At 41.3% G+C, this 18677-nt stretch overlaps 1 protein-coding gene across 11 annotated transcripts in view; it reads left to right on the forward strand.

The window, feature by feature from the left end:
• DTNB (dystrobrevin beta) overlaps positions 1-18677 on the forward strand; it is a 242119-nt gene that overhangs the window by 165392 nt on the left and 58050 nt on the right. For 7 of the 11 annotated variants that reach the window (XR_003967936.1, XR_003967937.1, XM_030311501.1 and 4 more), the window contains exons 11-12: positions 15286-15375; positions 18554-18641. Coding sequence is in view for 9 of the 11 variants with exons in the window: in XM_030311501.1 (XP_030167361.1) it covers positions 15286-15375; positions 18554-18641 (178 nt within the window). In the remaining 2 variants the exon portion in view is untranslated. Of the gene's footprint in view, positions 1-2074; positions 2174-9473; positions 9580-15285; positions 15376-18553; positions 18642-18677 lie in introns of those variants that run through there. The other 4 variants (XM_030311505.1, XM_030311506.1, XM_030311510.1 and 1 more) reach the window with 3 other exon arrangements.

The raw sequence follows: 18677 nt of genomic DNA on the forward strand, positions 1-18677 counted from the left end.
TAGGGATTAAATCAGAGTGACCTGATAATGTGTTGTCCACTAGGAAACTCAAGACGACCAGGTAAGAGTCCTTGCCTACAGCCTTGTTGAGACACTACCGCTTCTTCTTTTTTTTTTTTTTTTTTTTTTCATGTTTATTTTTGAGAGAGACAGAGCATGAGCAGGGGAGGGGCAGAGAGATTAGGAGACACAGAATCTGAAGCAGGCTCCAGGCTCCCAGCTATCAGCACAGAGTCTGACACGGGGCTCGAACTCACAAACTGCGAGATCGTGACCTGAGCCACCCAGGCGCCCCCCCCCTTACCGCTTCTTTTGAGCAGATTTAAGTGGTATTCTTGACTACAGCATAGACTTGAGCCTGACTGGCTGCCTTTAAGTCCTGGCTCTCACCTGACCTTGAACAAGATTTTTATCTTCTTTTTTTAAATATATAAAATGGGGACAATGATAGTGTCTACCTTGTGGGGTTATGCGAAAATTTAAGATATTGTTTTCACTATTTAAGAAGTAAACTGATGAGGGGTGCCTGGGTGGCTCAGTCAGTTAAGCATCTGACTTCGGCTCAGGTCATGATCTCACAGTTCTTGAGTTCAAGCCCCACATTGGGCTCTGTGCTGACAGCTCAGAGCCTGGAGTTGCTTGGGACTCTGTCTCCCTCTCTCTCTGCCCCTCCCCTGCTAGTGCTCTGTCTCTGTCTGTCTCAAAAAATAAACAAACATAAAAAAAAATTAAGAACTAAACTGATGAGAGAAGAGGTGGTGAAGAAACAATAACTTATAGATGACACTCTTTTTAGCAAAGTCTAGTAGACTTGGTCCTTCCTAGAGGTGGTTATCACAGACTTTGTAGGCGTTGACCAGCAGAACAAAGGCAGCCAGAGCCCTTAGCAGGCCAGAAAGGAAGACTGAGCGCTATAATTTATGAAGAAGAGTAGTTGCCATATGGGAACAAGATGCTCCCATCCTAACAATTTAGTCCTTAGAATTTTAGATTTCATTTATATTCAGGATGAGATTATGATGTAACACGTGGGCATCAATTGCATAATCCGTAGATTTGGCTTTTTGTGGCCCAGGTTACCAAACCAATGTAAATTTCCAACTAGTATTCTATTTACTTCTTTAAGGATTCATCAGTTTTTCTTTTTTCCTCCAAATGTCATTAGACATGTGTCTCCAGAGTCTGGTGAAAGCTAGGAACACAGCACATCATCCCAGTCGTACAGAACCTTTCTCTGCTGGGGCAGAGAATCCTCAAGGAGAATAAAGCTACTCTCCAGAATTAAGAAGTTTCCTTTAGGACTCAGCATATGACATAAATCACTGAATCAGACAAGAGCATGCACAGTAATAAAAATGCAGGAAAAATTTAAGAGCTACAGTTTCTGTAAGAGCTACAGTTTCTGCCTTTTCAGGAGGCAGTGCATATGAAAGTAGTGATAGCTCCAAGGGTCAAAAATACTATGTGAGTCCAAATAGAAGATGCTCACAAATGTAAGAGTGACTTTTTAAAGAAGAAAAACTTATCAATGGCAAAGATGCTGGCTGTCATGTGAGATGCTGTGAATTATGTTCCTGAGAGGGTCCACTGTAGGGAGTTGCTCTATATAATATTCTTCTAGTATTCCTATATTGAAATTTCTATAATTGGAAAGAAATTTCATCTTTGCTTTAGACTAAATAGTTCCTGGAAATTTGCTTTCTTCAAAAAAAACCAGAAGAGGGACGCCTAGGTGGCTCAGTCAGTTGAGCGTCTGACTTCAGCTCAGGTCGTGATCTCACAGATAGTGAGTTTGAGCCTTGCGTTGGACTCTGTGCTGACAGCTCAGAGCCTGGAGCCTGCTTCGGATTCTGTGTCTCCCTCTCTCTCTGCCCCTTCCCCGCTCATGCTCTGTCTCTCTCTCTCAAAAATAAATAAACATTAAAAAAATTAAAGTAAGTAAAATAAAATAACGAGAACAATGTACTTAAAAACAAACAACAAAAAACTTTCAAAACTTTAAAACAGAGGCTTAAAGTCTCCCCCTTCTACTGGATTTCCTCCAAGGCTTGCTTCTGTCCCTCTTTTTCCCCAGGGTTCAGAATGTGAATGGTGGTATTAGTCTCTGGACTAAGGTACTGTATTATTTTATTTATTCATTCATTTTTATTTTGAGAGAGAGAGAGTGAGCGAGCCGGGGGGCGGGGCAAAGAGAAAGGGAGAGAGAGAATCCCAAGCAGACCCTGCGCTTCCAGCACAAAGCCTGACACGGGCCCAGACCCATGAACAATGAGATCATGACCTGAGCCGAAACCAAGAGTCGGATGCTTAACCAACTGAGCCACCCAGGCACCCACTATTGTACTGTTTTAAATCATAACATATATTCAGACCAATATCGAAAATTATGCCAATATTTTCTAATGTCTTCTAAAGCCTTAGCGTTATTTATGAATATTTAAACTTTTACAATTCTGTGGGCAGTTCATATAACTATGGCAGTAACAAAAACTTCCAATATGACACTTTTTGCTTTGTGCATTCAGTTGGTATATTAGTATTAACTCTTTTAACTTCGTGTATTAAAATTTAACTTAAAATGCACAAACCCAATTAAGCAAGATGAAAAGGTTGTAAATGAACTGCTCTATAGCATTGTGCTCGTAGTTAGTACCAGGTAGATCTTATGGTATGTGTTCTTACTATAGTTAAAAAAACAAAAAGGAAAACAAAAAGAGACAAACCCACAAAGACAAAGGCAAAAGCAGAAAGCAAAGGCAGAAGTGTCCACGGATCACAAAAGCAACTTAAAAGCTGTCGGGATGTCTATCTGTGGCTTCTCCATCTCTTGGTTACTCACAGAATGCCATCTTCATTCCCTACTGCTGCGAAACACCTACTTCTTAATACCGCCGATGGCTTCAGATGCACAGCCACAGCGTTGGCACTCAAGAAGTTATGCTTTTCCTCCCTTCGATTAGAAAACTCCAAGGAAGGGTTCTTAACTGTCCTGGATTGGATTACTGCCCACCCTTGTGTATGTGGTAGGCCACACCCATTAAACCTACATCATCAAAACAGAGGAGAGAGTGTGTCCCCAAAAGATGGTCATACTGTCAAGAACAGAAGAGAGAGATCGTGGGAAGGACAAATAACAGAGGCTGTTGGCAGACCACCGTTTTGCTACCGAGCACACAGATGTGTGCAAAAGTATATACATACCCACACCTTCTCATACAGGTTTCCTCTCCTAGGTTTTCCTTCCCATAATGTAGCATTCCACGTACAACTGCAAATGGGTGCATGCCTCTCCCAGGAGACTGTCCACGTGCTGTAACAGCCCTGGACCTTGGTTACATAGGTTATGTCCATTCACCCAGGTCAGGTCTAGGTGTGTTTTTCTATGACTCCTTAGCCCCTCCTGCCCTGAAGCAAATGATAAGTTGTAAGCACTTTGCACCCAGTCCACAAAGGTAGAGATCAGAAAGTAGGAGATTGTAATTCGGACAGCGGGAAAAGGGAGGTGACGGAAAACATGGCATATTAAGCCACATCTGCTGTGTTTCCTTGTGAAACACCACCAAAATGACAGTGTTGGGATTATTTTGAGTAAAAACCCGCAAGAAGAAAGAAAAATGAAAGAGGAGACCATACCAACAAGAATTTGGAAGCAGCAAAGCAGGTGGGTGAGTGGAAAGAGATTTTACAGACCGGAGAAGACTACAGCATAAGTGGATGGGGAGAGGAGCCCAGAAGAAGGCCCGCTCCAGGAATTAGAAGGCAAAGGGAGGATGCAGAACGTTTAGCTGGTAGTCTGTACAGGAAGCGCTTCGAACCACAGACTATCCACATGACTGGGTAATTGTCCCTACCGCACTCTGCCAAAGAGTTGAGGTTTATATTTGGGGTTTTTGGAACAATACAGCCCCCACGAGATCCTAATTGTCTTCATTATCTCACCCTTGGTGGGCTGAAGCAACTGGCTTCCAGACAACCCATCTCCCTCCCTTCGTTCTGAAGACTTCGGGAAATCACTGCTCCATCCTGTTATTCTTCTCTGGTGCCTGGAACTCCAGCCATCAGGGGCACAAGATCGAAGCCCCACGATCCTTAAGATCACAGTTGAACCAGTTGCTTTTCTTAGTGGCCACGTAGCAAAGATAGATGTGTCCCCTCCCTGGGATGGAGTGTTGCTGCCATCCATTCCTCAACCCGACTCAGCTAGTTCCACTCAGTGTTACTCCCCACTTCTAGTATCAGTTTCTATTTTAGTCAGAACCCTTGGCTATAAGTGACAGAAGCTCAGTTTGGATGAGCTTAGGGAAAACAAGAAGATTTTTTTGTTTTTGTAGCCAAACTGGGGAAAGAAGAGCAGGGCTGTACGTGGCTGGGCCTCAGGGATGACCAGAGCCAGGGGGGCTATAACTCACTTAGGTGTTTCCCTGTCTCCCTCTGCTACCCTCATGCTCCTTGCTCCTCCCTGTTGTATGTCAGCTGATTCTTCCCTATAATAGTTACCTTTCACACAGCAGGGAATATATCCGTGAGACCTGTGTGTTCATATTTCATAACCTCAACCCTATAGCGATTGCCTTTCTCTTAGTTCCAACTTGGAAACTCCCAATGAGAGTTCTTTTTGGTCCATCTTAGATCATGTTACCCATTCAGGGGTTTTCTGTTTGGTGGCCCTACCTAGATTACCACGGTTGAATGGGTAGGGGTCGGTTTTCCAAAGAAGGGGGTCTGCTGTCTGCGGAGAAGGTAAGGGTGCTGAAGAGACATTAGCTGTAGACTTCTTTTTTGGGTGATTTCTGAAAAAAAAATTGCATACCTAAGTAGATTATATCTCTCCCGCATTAGCATAGATTTGTTTCAGGAGGCCCTTTTTACCCCCCTACCACCTCATTTTTATTTTCCTCAAATATTAAACAGTGCTTTCTAGTCTGTTTGGTTTATAAAGATGTATTGTGTGCCACCATCTTTGGGTAGCAACACGTAGATATTAGAGCCACTAATTCTAAGAAGTTACCAATTACTAGGAATCATAAGTAAAAGCACGATTTTATCAAAAATTTTTAACTTAACACATACTTCACAAGAAGGAAAAGTATTTTTTAAAGGCCAGAAAGTGCCATATTCTATATTATTTCTGAGCTGAAGACACATGACCAAGTTAAGAGATGCGTTGCACTATAATAGTATTACAATGGCTTTCTGAGTGGGTGCCAAGGTAAAGGTTTTATCTTGTTATCTACAGAATACTGAAGAATGACAGAAGCGACAATCTGTTGTTTTTTAGACTGAGAACAACAGAAATATTGGCAAAATGAAGAAAGGAGGCAAACTGAAATTGGTCAAGCCAGAAATTATCCATTTGTGGACTCAGGCTATTGGTGCTCTTCCCTCCTGTGAAATGAGAGTGAGTTTGGTTGAAAAGCAAGAATTAATGAGGGTTTAAGCACGATCATGAAACAACTTAGTTTGCATGAATTCATGAGAATCTGAGACAACACAAGAATTACTTTTTTCTCCAATCTATTTTTGAGAGACAGAAAAGCAGAGTAATTGAAAATTAACACATAATTTTATGTGACTGCAGGGTCCTCAGTGTTGGCAGATTTCCAAAGTCCATCTGATGGCCCAGGCAATCAGCCAGGTTTTAGCTGCCTCTGGGTTGGGATTAAATTCCATTTCCATTCAAGCATTTAAGGTAAACCCTTCAGCAGTTCTAACTCAGGTTAGTACAAACAGAAAGCTTGAGTATTTCCAAGTCCATACTTTAAAGCTTAAGGTTGGAAAATTGAAGCTTACAGAAGCATAGTAACTCCTCTCCTTGCACTGAAGTAATAGTTACCTCCTCTCATTGGACTGAAGCTGGAGGTCCTCAACCTGAGCAAGAATTACATCCATTATGGACTGTCAGCAGAACAGAGGGGAAGAAGGAACAGGTCTGGGGAGAAAAACTGTGAGTTCAGCATTGCGTGTTCAGACTGAGATGCCTGAGGGATCCTGAGAGTGATCCACAGAGTGATCCAAACTCTGTGGAGTTTGGATGTGGGGGGCCAAGGAAGGGAATAGATGATTCTCCTCTAGGTTCCTTTCTGGCTTACGGTACTTATGGTCAAAGCACAGGAGGAAGATTTGGGCAGGAAGATAGCAAGATTATGTTGAATTAGAAGTGCCTGTGGGACACAGAGGAACCAGACCATAGCATGAGTTCTTGTCATCCAGATTCTTCCAGCTACCTCACATTCACAGTAGCAAAGGGCAGGCACACACTCAGATCCAACAAATGTACAGAACCCACACACACACAATTTTACACATTTTTCACATTTGGAGGCTGTTAACTTGAGTATCTTGACCATATCTGCTCTTAAGAAGCTGACTCAATGCAGGCACCTGGGTGGCTCAGTTGGTTAGCATCCAACTTTGGCTCAGGTCATGATCTCACTGTTGGTGAGTTCGAGCCCCACGTCAGGCTGTGTGCTGACAGCTCAGAGCCTGGAACCTGCTTCAGATTCTGTGTCTTCCTCTCTCTCTGCCCCTTCCCTGCTTGCTTGCACTCTCTCTCTCAAAAATAAATAAGCATTAAAAAAAAAAAAAGCCGACTCCGTGCGGTATGCTGCTTTGTAGTGAAAGGGGTGTGCCAAAGGCTTGCACTTATAATGGAAATTCCTATAGCAATGCTGAAATTCCTATGGTGATCCAGTTTAACCATGGCTCTTCACTCACTCCTTCTAACATCAAACTATTACAATATTTTAACTTAGCCATAGTAAAGCAGATATTTAAAACAAATCAGTGCTGTGGTATAAATTCCTACTTTTTTCATGGGTCTTACTAGGAAATCTCCAGTCTACTCCCCACCTCACCCCCAATCTAGTCCTTTCTTTGTTACCAGACATTTTACTGAAATGCAGATCTAACGATGTTACTCTCCTGGTTAAAACTTTCCAGTGGCTCTTTGTTTCTACAGCACTGTCCAATAGCATAGAAACCAGAATGGTAGCCATTAGCCAAGTGTGGCTGTCAAGCACTTGAAATGTGACAGAGGAGTGAATTTTAGCTTAATTTGAATTAATTTGAATGTAAACAGGTACATGTGGCTAGTGGCAACACAATTCTACAGGATTAGGCCCACATTCTTCAGTGTGGCTTTGGAGGCTGCTCCAAGGTGACGGTTGCTAGTCTCCCCAGCCCTACCTTATTTCATTCTTTTTATTTGGCTTCTACACCCAGAATTACTCAAATCATTTACAGTTCCCCAAGCAGGTTTCTGCACCTGCTCCTTCCTTTTTGTGCCTTCCCTTCCTTTTTCCTTTTATGTCCCTCTCTTTGTCATCTAATTCTTCCTTCTGAACTTAGCTTCAGCTCCTCCAGGAAGCCCTCCCTAATACCCTACAACTAGGTTAAGTGTTCTTCCTCTGTGATTCATAGCATGTTGTACATATCAGTGTATCATAATTACCTGTTTGTTCCATGCTTTTCTAGACTATATGTTCATTGAGAGTGAGGACTCACAAGGCTTTATCCAGAAACTTACTCCTTTTCTTTAAGTCGTGCTGCTGTTTTGTATCTTAATCAGTACTTCTTCTGTTAGGAAAGGGGTTTTCTTCTTCAATTACTTCAAGCATGTGGCATCTTATTAACATTGCCTGCTTATTCCATTCAGGGCAGAGAAATAAAGGCCATGAGTTCTACTGAAGTATCTGGTTCTACTCCAGTACTGCATGATTCACTATAGCTGCCCCCACCCCTGGTCATCTGTAACTTTCCTTTCCAAGAGTGAGAAACCCGGCCCCCATCACCCACCATCCCTGTGCCTATTTGTTTAGCCCTGGTAGCATGGATAGTGGTTTCAGAACTGTTTATTTATTTCTTTAATAGATTACTGAGACATAATTCATTCACCATACAATCCATCCACATAAAGTGTACGATTCAGTGGGTTGGGGTATGCTTACAGAGTTGTGTGGCCATCACCACAATCAATTCTAGAACATTTTCATCACCCCCACTACTAAAAGATCACTCACTGTGGTGTGGAGAATCGACTGTAGTGGGCAAGAGTGGAAGAGGAGGGCAGTTAAGGGCTGTTGGGTGGCACTTGGTGAGACTTGCCATATAGAAAGGATGGCAGCAGTGGGGGCAGTGAAGGGGGCTGGTTTCGGAGGGCAGCCAGTAGGGCTGATTAAGGAATTGGATGTGGGGCACGAGGAAATGAGAAGAAGAAACAAGAAGACTTCTGCTTTGAGCTCGGTGACTGGGTGAGTGGTGGTGCTGTTCCTTTCAACTCGTCAGCCTGGGAGAGTGGCAGGTGAGGAAGTGGGTGGAGAGAATGAGCTCTGTTTTGAACATGTTCAGTTTGGGATGCCTGTTAGGCAGCCAAGGGGAGATGCTGACTAGGCCCTCTAATACACAATCTTGGAGCTCCAGGGGGAGGTCAGAGCTGGAAATGTAAACTTGTGAGGATTACAGTAATACCTTTTGGTAAGATTATTCTGAGAATAAGCAAAAGAGCATATGTGAAAGTCTGTGATAAGGTCACAGGTACTCTGCTGATAATGACTACTACATTATCTTCTGTAATCCTTCCTGTACTCTCTAAAGTCAGTAATACATGAGGTAGATTTTATATTATTATTTTACAGATGAGGGGACTGAATCTCTCTGTGGACAGATTAAAGCCCAAGTTCATGTAGCAAGCAGGTATCAGAGTATGGATTAAACCCAAGCCTGCCTCACTCCAGAGCCCATGCTCTCAGATGCTGTGCTCTCCTGCCTCCTGCCGAGCAATGAGTCCTGCTCCGGGGCTACAAACTGCCACTCCAGAAGCAGCCTCTGCTTCTGACCTTGTCCCACCACAACTTACCCTTCATCCCCACCCTCACCACTCACATCCCTTTCCCTTGTGTCCTGACCCCACAAGTGTGTCTCTTAACTTCTGCCAAAGCACCCTCTCTTGCTGCCACTGGAGCTTCTGCTGAAGCCATGAGACACTCTGCCTTAGATTCAAAGGCCCCCATCATCCTGGAGAGCAGGTGTCACCCTGGAGTGTGCATCTGGAGCACCTAGAAGCTTGTTTCAAATGCATAGAGCTGGGAGGGTGTCTTGGGAAGGAAAGTATGCTGCAGAGAGAGATGTGCTCATTTCATTGTCACTCCTCTTTTTTAACTCTGGTTTATTCTACTCACCCTTGCTTTTGCTGATCTCCCTAACTGGACAACATTCTATTCTTATGTCTTCTTCTTCTTCCTTTTTGTTTGTTTTGTTTTGTTTTGTTTTTTCTGTTTTGTTCCTTAAGTAAGCTGTACACACAATGTGGGGCTCGAACTCACAACCCTGAGATCAAGAGTCACATGCTCTACTGACTGAGCCAACGAGGAACCCCTATTAAGTTTTCTTAGAGAAGAACAGTGTCCCTGTCATCTTAACACTTACTCTATTAGCCATTTTACATTTATTTGTGTGATCATCTCTTTTTCTACTAGACTGTTAACATCAAGAGAGCAGCAGCCGTGTCTGGATCCTGCTTACTGTGGTATGTCTTCTTCTCCTGGCACGGTGCCTGACATCCAGTAGGTGCTCCAGACATTGACTCAAATGCCAAATTTCCATCAGAAATACTACTAGAACTATTGTATATTCTGCCGTGAAAATCACTTACTTTTATGGATGGAATTGACATGTGTCAGCCTAGAATAGAACAAATTATTATTATTATCATTATTACTATCGTTATTATCATTATCATTATTTTATGTATTTATCACTTGTGTGGGATTCCAAACTATTCCAAACTACTGACTTTGCTTTAGAAAAACAGATTTCTAAAATTTTTTTTTTTTCAACGTTTATTTATTTTTGGGACAGAGAGAGACAGAGCATGAACGGGGGAGGGGCAGAGAGAGAGGGAGACACAGAATCGGAAACAGGCTCCAGGCTCTGAGCCATCAGCCCAGAGCCCGACGCGGGGCTCGAACTCACGGACTGCGAGATCGTGACCTGGCTGAAGTCGGACGCTTAACCGACTGCGCCACCCAGGCGCCCCTAGAAAAACAGATTTCTAAAGCAAAACCTACTTATAAGTTGGGGGTTGTATAGATTTATATTTTATCAAAAGGAAAGAATTTAAAGGAAAAAATCTGGAAACACAGGTACACCTTTCAATGGAGTATGTATTATCACATGTATATCTAACATAACACCCATACCCTGACACAGAATTGTCAGAAAATATATGGACACTTAAGTGCCTTATTTACTGTAGATGGCCACTGATAATGCCTTTCATTTTGGTTTAGATTCCTCATTACCAAAGACACTAGTTCTGAATAGCAGTTTTCATGGAAAGTTAAAATGGAGTTTAGTTGGACTATTGCTTCTGTAGTGAATGCCTACAATTTCTTTTCTGCCATTCCCTTTGGAACGCACCTTGGTCAGATTTTCACATCCTGTTCGCTGCCAAACCAGTTCTTTCAAGGAGACCAGTGACTTCCTCAGTGTTAAATTCACTGATGAATTCTCAGGACTTATCTTAATTGATCTATCCATGGGATTTGACATAGATGATCGCTCCCTTCTACTTGAAACGCTTTCTATACTTGCCTCCAGCTATTGTGCTCTTCTGCTTTTCCTCCTCTTCCTTCTTGGCCCCCTTTGCTAGTTATTCCATACCTCTTTGAACTCTAAATGCTAGTATGCCACAGGGAGCACTTCTCTTTTCTGTTTGGCCTCACTGTAGGTGATCCCATCCAGACTCACAGTTTTTAATACTGTCTACATACCAGTGACTTCTAACCTTATTTTTCCGGACCAGACCTTTTTTGCTGAGCTCTAACCTCATTATCTTCCTCCTCAGTGGTATCTTCACTTGGATCTAATGCATACCTTAGTTAGATGTCCCAAGCTGAGTTCTGTATCTTCCCAACCAAACCTACTTCTCTCAGGGTCTTCACCGGCTCAGTGAATGGCGGTCTCATTCCTGTAGTTGTTCGGTCAGAAGTCTTGATGCTTATTTCGTCAAAAATGTCAGATTATTAGATCAGCTTTATCCAAAAACACTGTCAGAATCTGTCCAAGATCTTGCTATTTCTTACACCTCTACAGCTACTGCTACTTTGCTGGCCACTCTTGTCTCTCATATGGAACGTTGCAGGAAGCTTCTAATTAGCTGCTGCCTCCCCATTCTCTGACACTTTATCTTCCATAGTGCAAATGATCTTATTAAAATATAAGTTCTTTCATACCCTACCTCTGCTCAAAACCCACCAATAACTTCTCATATCAGAGTAAAAGCTGAAACCCTTATGATGGCCTTATATAACACTGCTACTTTTCAATCTGTCTTAGAAAGAAGCACTTTTGTTTTGTTTTGTTTTAATTTTTAGTTTGAAGTAGACAAATACTTTACAAAAGTATCATACAAAATGAGTTACTATGGGAGAGAATTCCACGCTGGTCATGGTGAAGTAACTGCTATAAGATTAGCTCTTCCACTATAAACGTCTAGAAAACTATTCTGAATATAACACTGTTTTCAGAAATTAGACAGTAAGTAGGGCAGGACTCTTCTCCAAGGGAAAGGAAGTAAATGAGGAGAGCCCTATGATTTCCCAGGCTTTCTGCTGGGAGGCATTTACCAAACTCCAGTGCCAGAGACAAGCAGAGTAAGCCTTATTTGCTGAGAATAAGAAGACAGAGATTGGAGTTTAGGGAGGCTATAATTTGCCAAGTAGAATACCGGAGGGGAGGAAGCATTTAGAGAAATAGCTCCATAAATCTGCATACAGGTCTGTTAAGTCTTTGGCTGAAAACAAGCTGCTTGTGCATAGAATGAGATTTCACAGGACCACCAAAGAACAGCTACCTGGGAAAGAACAACTCAACTCCCAGGGATTTGAAAGTAGAACAGCTACTCAAGCTCAGGCCGTTGTTTGGGTTCCAATCAACCAGAATAGAGACATCATGGAACACTTGGAGCACCCCGGAAAGGCCACACCTTACGAGCAGGGTGAAAATAGCCCTAGATAAAAATTACCATAGATCTGCACTAATGAAGCTTTAACACAGGCCTCAAAAGGACCGAACTGTCCACAGGTAAATTAACTGACTACTAGAGTCTTTAGAAGAAGACAACAAAATTCAGACATTCAACAACATACTACTCACAATTTCCATCATCCAGTAAAAATTTAGAAGACATAGGAAGCAGCAGGAAGGTATGGCCTGTAACCAGAATTAAATTAGTCAATACAAACAGAGCCAGAAATAACAGGCATGATGCAGTGAGCAGACATGGACTTTAAAACACTCACAATAAATAGAAAAATGTAAAGGAAAATATTAACGTAATGAGAAAAATGAAAATAAAAAAGAACCAAGTGTAAACATATTGGAAGTTTCTGAATATATATTCTACTTCAATGACAAAGTTTTAAATTGAAAAATAGAACTTCTAGAGTTGAAAGGGATAGTACCTGAAATGAAAAATTCCATAGATGGACTTAACAGTAGATCAGAAATTGTAGACAAAAAAAGTCCACTGAACTTAAAGACACAGCAATACAAACTATCTAAAATGAAACACAGAAGGGGCACCTGGGTGGCTCAGTTGGTTAAGCATCTGACTTCGTCTCAGGTCATGATCTTATGGTTCATGAGCTCGAGCCCCGCGTTGGGTTAGCTCAAGCCCTGCTTCTCTCTCTCTGCCCCTCGCTCACTTGTGCTCACTCTTGCTCTCTCTAAAATAAATAAATAATAAATTGAATGAAACACAGAAAAGTGGCTGAAAAATTAACAGAGCTTCTCAAGACCTACGCAACAATGTCAAGCAGTTTAAAAGAGGGAGGAGAGAAAAATTATTCCAGGAAATTTTTTTTCCAAATTTCCAAATAAATTTTTGCAAATTAAATGAAAACCATAAACCCATAGATAAAGAAGTTCAGCAAATTGTAATCAGGATAAACAGAGAAAACCATACCAAAGCACATCACAATCAAATTGCTGAAAACCAATGATAAAAAGATATTTAAAGCAGCTAGAGGAAAACAAAATGTTATATACAAGGGAACAAAGATAAGGTTTGTTTGTTTTTTAACTTTTTTTAAATATTTATTTTTGAGAGACAGAGTGAGACAGAGTGCAAGTGGGGGAAGGGCAGAGAGAGAGGGAGACAGAATCTGAAGCAGGCTCCAGGCTCCGAGCCGTAAGCACAGAGCCCGAAGCGGGGCTCGAACCCACGAATGGTGAGATCATAACCTGAGCCGAAGTCGGACACTCAGCCGGCTGAACCACCCAGGTGCCCCCAAAGATAAGGTTTTTGAAGTGATTTCTCAAAAACAATGCACGCTAACAGAAAATTGAATGGCATCTGAAAGTAGTGAGAGAACCTGTTTTTATTTCTTCTAAAATACATAGATTTCCTAGCTTTATCCACTGAAAAGTTCTAGAAGCAGTGATGACACTCCAGGAATAAACAGCACCCTAGTACCCTGACTGTGGGCTCTAAATACTCATTCCTAGTAACGGGAACCTGGAATCCTTGAAAGAATAGTTGATTCCAGATGTGGGACAGGACATGCACAAGACGAGACTGGGACATCATACTGTGCCAAGCAAGGAAGCTGATAATATCTAATGGATATATTAGATTAACACAGGAGCCTACTTATAGGGGGCTCCCACTGGCCAAAGACAGGATAATTTGAGCATCTAAAATATTATTATAATGGATTGAAGCAATCGGGTACATAAAAATCTATGAGATCATAATGATAAAAAAAAAAAAAAAAAAACTCCTTGGTAATCATTGTAGGTTACTAGGGCCCTAACTCATTGTTCTGAAATTTGTTAAGTAATAAATGTCAACCATTTGTTTTACCTTTCTTGAATGAATGATATTTCATGACAAACAAATAAACTAATAAATGCAGAAAAGATGATAAAATTGGAAACTGGACGTTTGCAACCCCACAAGAACTAATGAATCTAGGAAAGACTCATTAGTAACTGCTAAAGCCAGTAGGTGAAAAATTGGTGGGGAACTTTATACTAGAGAGATGTGACCAATAACTTCTGAATTCACTGATCAATGTTTATATTCCATTATGTGCCCCTATTTGATTTGTAAGTGCACCGTATTACCTATGACAGATTCTAGCCTCTTCTCAAAAATGAAACAAAAGCAAAAACATCAATCAAATATCCAGATCCAGCCACAGGGAATAGAGAAACAAATTGAATGGCAACAAGGAAGCAATCAGTTAAATCCAGAATGTAGGATATGCCGTTTTCTTCACAAATGACATGAAAGAAACGAGGAAAAGGAAGATTAAAAACAAAAACATACAAACCAAATGCAAAGTGTGTGAACCTTGCTGGGATCTTGATTTTAAATGTAAATGGATATTAAATTGGAAATTTTTAGATGGGTTGGATTAAAACTTTTTCTTAAATGTGTTTAGGTGTGATGATGGCATTATGGCTATATAAATTAAGTATTCCAAAATGAAATAATAAACTGGGATTTTCTCCAGCCACCCCTTTCAAGGCAAAAAGTTGAGGGATAGACTCAGCAAGTTGACAAAATGTTGATTTCTTTGAGGTTGGGTACGTGAAAAGTAGTCGTTAGTTTATTTTGTGCACGTTTTAACATTTCTGGAGTAAAAAATGTTTAAAAACTCATGTGCAGGGTCCTACGGAACGTCTATAAAAGAGCCTCACTCAGAATGTATACAGTGTTTTACAATGAGAAACAACTCTGACAAGTTTGGTTTAAGTATCAGTTTTATGGGAGAAAATAGAATGATGCTAAAGGCAGTATCCTTATAAAAATAAAAAGGTTTAACTGGTATCATGAGGTGACACTGAAAATCTCTTAATGTGTAGACAAAAGCTGTAAAAGCATTAGAGGGCGTTTAGTGATGTTAAATAGACCCAGGCTGCCTGTTTTCCTGCCAGAGGGCATTCCCTAGAATGGTGCGTCCATCCCAGAGCCCAGAACCTGGGTAAGACTGGTGGGCAAGGCTCCTTGGCGACCCCTCCTTGGTTTCTTCTGCTCAAAGGCTGAAGTGTCAGTCAAACAAGGCTGTTTCCTGAGGGACTGCTTTTGTCCAAAGGATTTGTGAAATGTATTCTCTATGGTCTAACACCATATTCCATTATGCATTGTGTTTTTTTATTTTCCTTATCATGATTTTTTTTTCTATTTTTCTTTGAAGTTTGCCCATTTTAATCCATGTTCATTTCTCGCTCTATATGTGTCTGTGTCGTGCTTGCTGTCTTTGCCTCCATTGTTCCTAGGTTACAGTATAGCCAGGATATACCCAGTCACTTGGCCGATGAGCATGCGCTGATAGCCTCCTATGTGGCCCGTCTGCAACACTGTGCACGGTCAGTGGTAGCGCAGCAGCAGCAGGCGGGTAGCCAAGGGCTGATCAGAGGGAGGGAGAGCTATGTTACCTGGGGTTGCCAGCTGGAAAAAGCTCTGCATGTGGGGTTTTTCTTGAGAAGCTACCAGCTATGTTTGGCAGAGCTTAAATAATTGCTAAAGCATTAACTTCTGAAAGAGAAGGAGCCTTGCCAAGCCCGGGCACTTACCTAAACATATAGTCAGAAATGCTCTTATGAAGTGGAGTTCGCTTCCTTCGGCCCACACGTAAAGGCTGAGCAAATCTCAGACAGATGTGCAGTCTCAAGATGCACACGCACAGAGTTACCTGATGCCACGTCTCACTGTTCACTCTTGTCTAAATAATGACCCCTTTCTGTCGACATTCAGGGCTTAAGGTTGATCAACCCACAAATGTCTCACTTTGTCTCGTCTAAGGTGCCATCACCCTAGAACGTCTTTACGTGCTACATCTTCATCTCTGTCTCCCAGATCCATCATTGATTAACTGAACCAGTGGTTTTCAGCAGTGATATTGGATCATTGTCACCCCAGGGCCTTTTCCAAAACATATATCCCTCCTCATATTGTATGTATTATAATAACTCCATGTACCCCTTTCTTTGACAACTGTGGTAGGGACTCACTGTTAATGTGAGAATATGCCTGGTTCCTCAGTGGGTTAGGATGGAAAAACATTTGATAACCACTAACTCTAGCAAAGTTAACCCTTTAAAAGGATTAATACCAATCTAAGTGCTGTTGCATTCAGGCAGACACAAAGCTACCTGTCCACTCTGTGCCCACACCTACCACCATTCTGCAAGGAGAATAGCAGGTAAAGTTTAAATCATATAAAGCCATCCCTCCACTTCACCTAGCAGCAAATAAGAGTCACTATGCCAAACGGATTCTTAATTTTAGAGAGGAAGCCATAATTTATTAACTGAGCACATAAGAGAGCTGGAGCCTTGCATTTTGATCTTAGTTTTGCACAGAACCTGCGATGGCTTCATGGGAAGGTCATTTGAGCTTGCTTTATTTCCTGCGATGACAAGAATAATTAATGTGAAATATATATCTTTGAAAAGGATTGTTTTTTATATTTCATACCATTTCCCGTAATTTTACCAGTGTGACTAAATAGCATTGATATGTTTAGGCATTTATCTCTAAAGTCTACTTCTTTACTTCCCAAGTATGTTTAATATAGGCCTATCCTATAGGAGGGGAGGGGAGGCCTGATAATTATGCATTGTATCACAAAGAGTGTCTCTTCATCCAACAGATGATTTCTGTACACTCTGTCTCAGCTCCTGGGATCTAGGAATAGAGGTGTCTCACCCCTGGCAGGACAGCTTACTTATTATCAATAAGGGCATTTGTGTAGGTGATTATAAGTTTCCATGGTGAAAATAGGAGCAGAATGTTGGGCAGGGACTGCTACCTGATATTTCAGCCCAAAGAGATTTATGGTGGGTCTAGCTTAGGTCCTCAAGCCTCCTCGCTTAGGGATTAAGCTTCCTGCGCAAGAACTGCTGGCTGGGAGGCCTGGGGGAACATGAGGATTGGGTGAGTACTGTATCTCTTCTTGAACCTAGCTTCATGCTTCCTCAAAGAAGTCAGAAATTTCCTGGCTAATTCTGAAAATGAAAGTTAGCTCAAGCAGAAAAATAAGGAACCTTTCTAATTTTCCTCTTAATTTTCATTGACCTTAAAACCTCTGATCAGCATAAAGTTCTAGTTTCTGACTGGAAAGCATAGCCAAATAAAGCAACCGTGTCGTGCACACTTGTGTATAAATGACAAACAGAATTAACCTTCCTAGGGGGTGGAACATGATGGAGGAGAAAGGAGCTCTTTTGCACAGAGGGAAAAAATGAAGTGTTTGTTATATCCCTTGCCAAAACAAAGGGCAGACACTTTAAGTCCCATTTCTTAGGCTGCCGCTCCCTCTATAATATTATCCACTTGTATTGTTAAATGTTCATTTTTGTTGTTTATTCAGAAGATAAAGGTAGTTCTCTTATTTCTAACAAACATCTTTAAGGCACAAATATTACAGCTCAGCCTTGACCTTGGGGCCTTGGCCCTAATGTATTAAAGCCAACTGATGCTAGCATGTTCTTATTACAAGATCATCTTTTCAGAGGATGATGAGACATGCTGGAGACTGATACTTGCATACCTGAAATTATCAAATATTCTAAAGTGGCACAGGCAGAAGACTTAAAGCACCTTAAAAAAAAAAAAATCCATCCTAGAAGAAAGACCAAGTTAATCTTAAAGAATTAGCCACAGAGATTGGAAATATAGAAAGGTGAAAACATCTAGGAAAAATACATAAATAAGGTCAGACACATCTCTATAGATTTAACATCACCCTTCCCAGATTCCCCTCAGTAATTATTACAAGATAATGTAATGGATAAATGACAGTTGATGTAACATGCTAAATTAAAGGAGTGAATTATTTCATAATCCAGTCCGGAGTTCATTGCATCACATATATACAGAGCTAGCTTCTTTCATCCAGGTGCAGCAGTATTTGATATCCCAACTAGGTAGGTCTTTCAGTTTTGGGGGTACCAGCACTCTTATGAAAGAGTAATGAAGTAAATTAATTTACTCTAAGATGAGGCTATAATGGTAACAAGCTTGGTAAAAGAAGAAAAAGGAGCGTTGAAAGGGAAGGTTTAATACCATGGATTCTTCTCTGACTTTAGCATATGTTGGACTTGCCCTTGCCTAGGCTTCTTACTTCTGTTCAGCCAGTGTTAAGTACTTTTCCTTAGCCCTGTTTTTCATGGTGCTTTAGTTTTCTCTTGGTCTTTTTAAATTCAAGACCTATGTGTAAAAGTCACAAGTTCTTCCAAAACATTTGATTAGAAATCCCTCTTTCAGATTTTGCAGATGGTCTGTCTTTTCTCAGACCTTGAATTAAAAAAGAAGTGCCCCTTCTGATGGTGTAGGAGCAGGGAGATAAGTGTGGCGTATGTGGCCTCATCATTTCTCTAAACCTCCTTTGTCTCAGAGGACCATTAGTATCTATGACCCAGGCTTCTGTTTCTTTTGCTACCATACTTGTTTACAAGCTTTCTCCCATCTGTTCTTTCTAAAAGAAAAACAAAGGTAGGGGATGTTTAATGCACACCTATTAAATTTTTGTCTCCTTGGTAGTGTCCTGGACAGTCCTAGCCGACTGGATGAGGAACACCGGCTTATAGCTCGCTATGCTGCCCGGCTGGCTGCAGAAGCAGGAAACGTGGTAAGTAAATGGAAGGTCCTAGCAGAGTAGCAGAAA

Source organism: Lynx canadensis, chromosome A3 (assembly GCF_007474595.2).
Source record: "Lynx canadensis isolate LIC74 chromosome A3, mLynCan4.pri.v2, whole genome shotgun sequence".
Taxonomy (NCBI): domain Eukaryota; kingdom Metazoa; phylum Chordata; class Mammalia; order Carnivora; family Felidae; genus Lynx; species Lynx canadensis.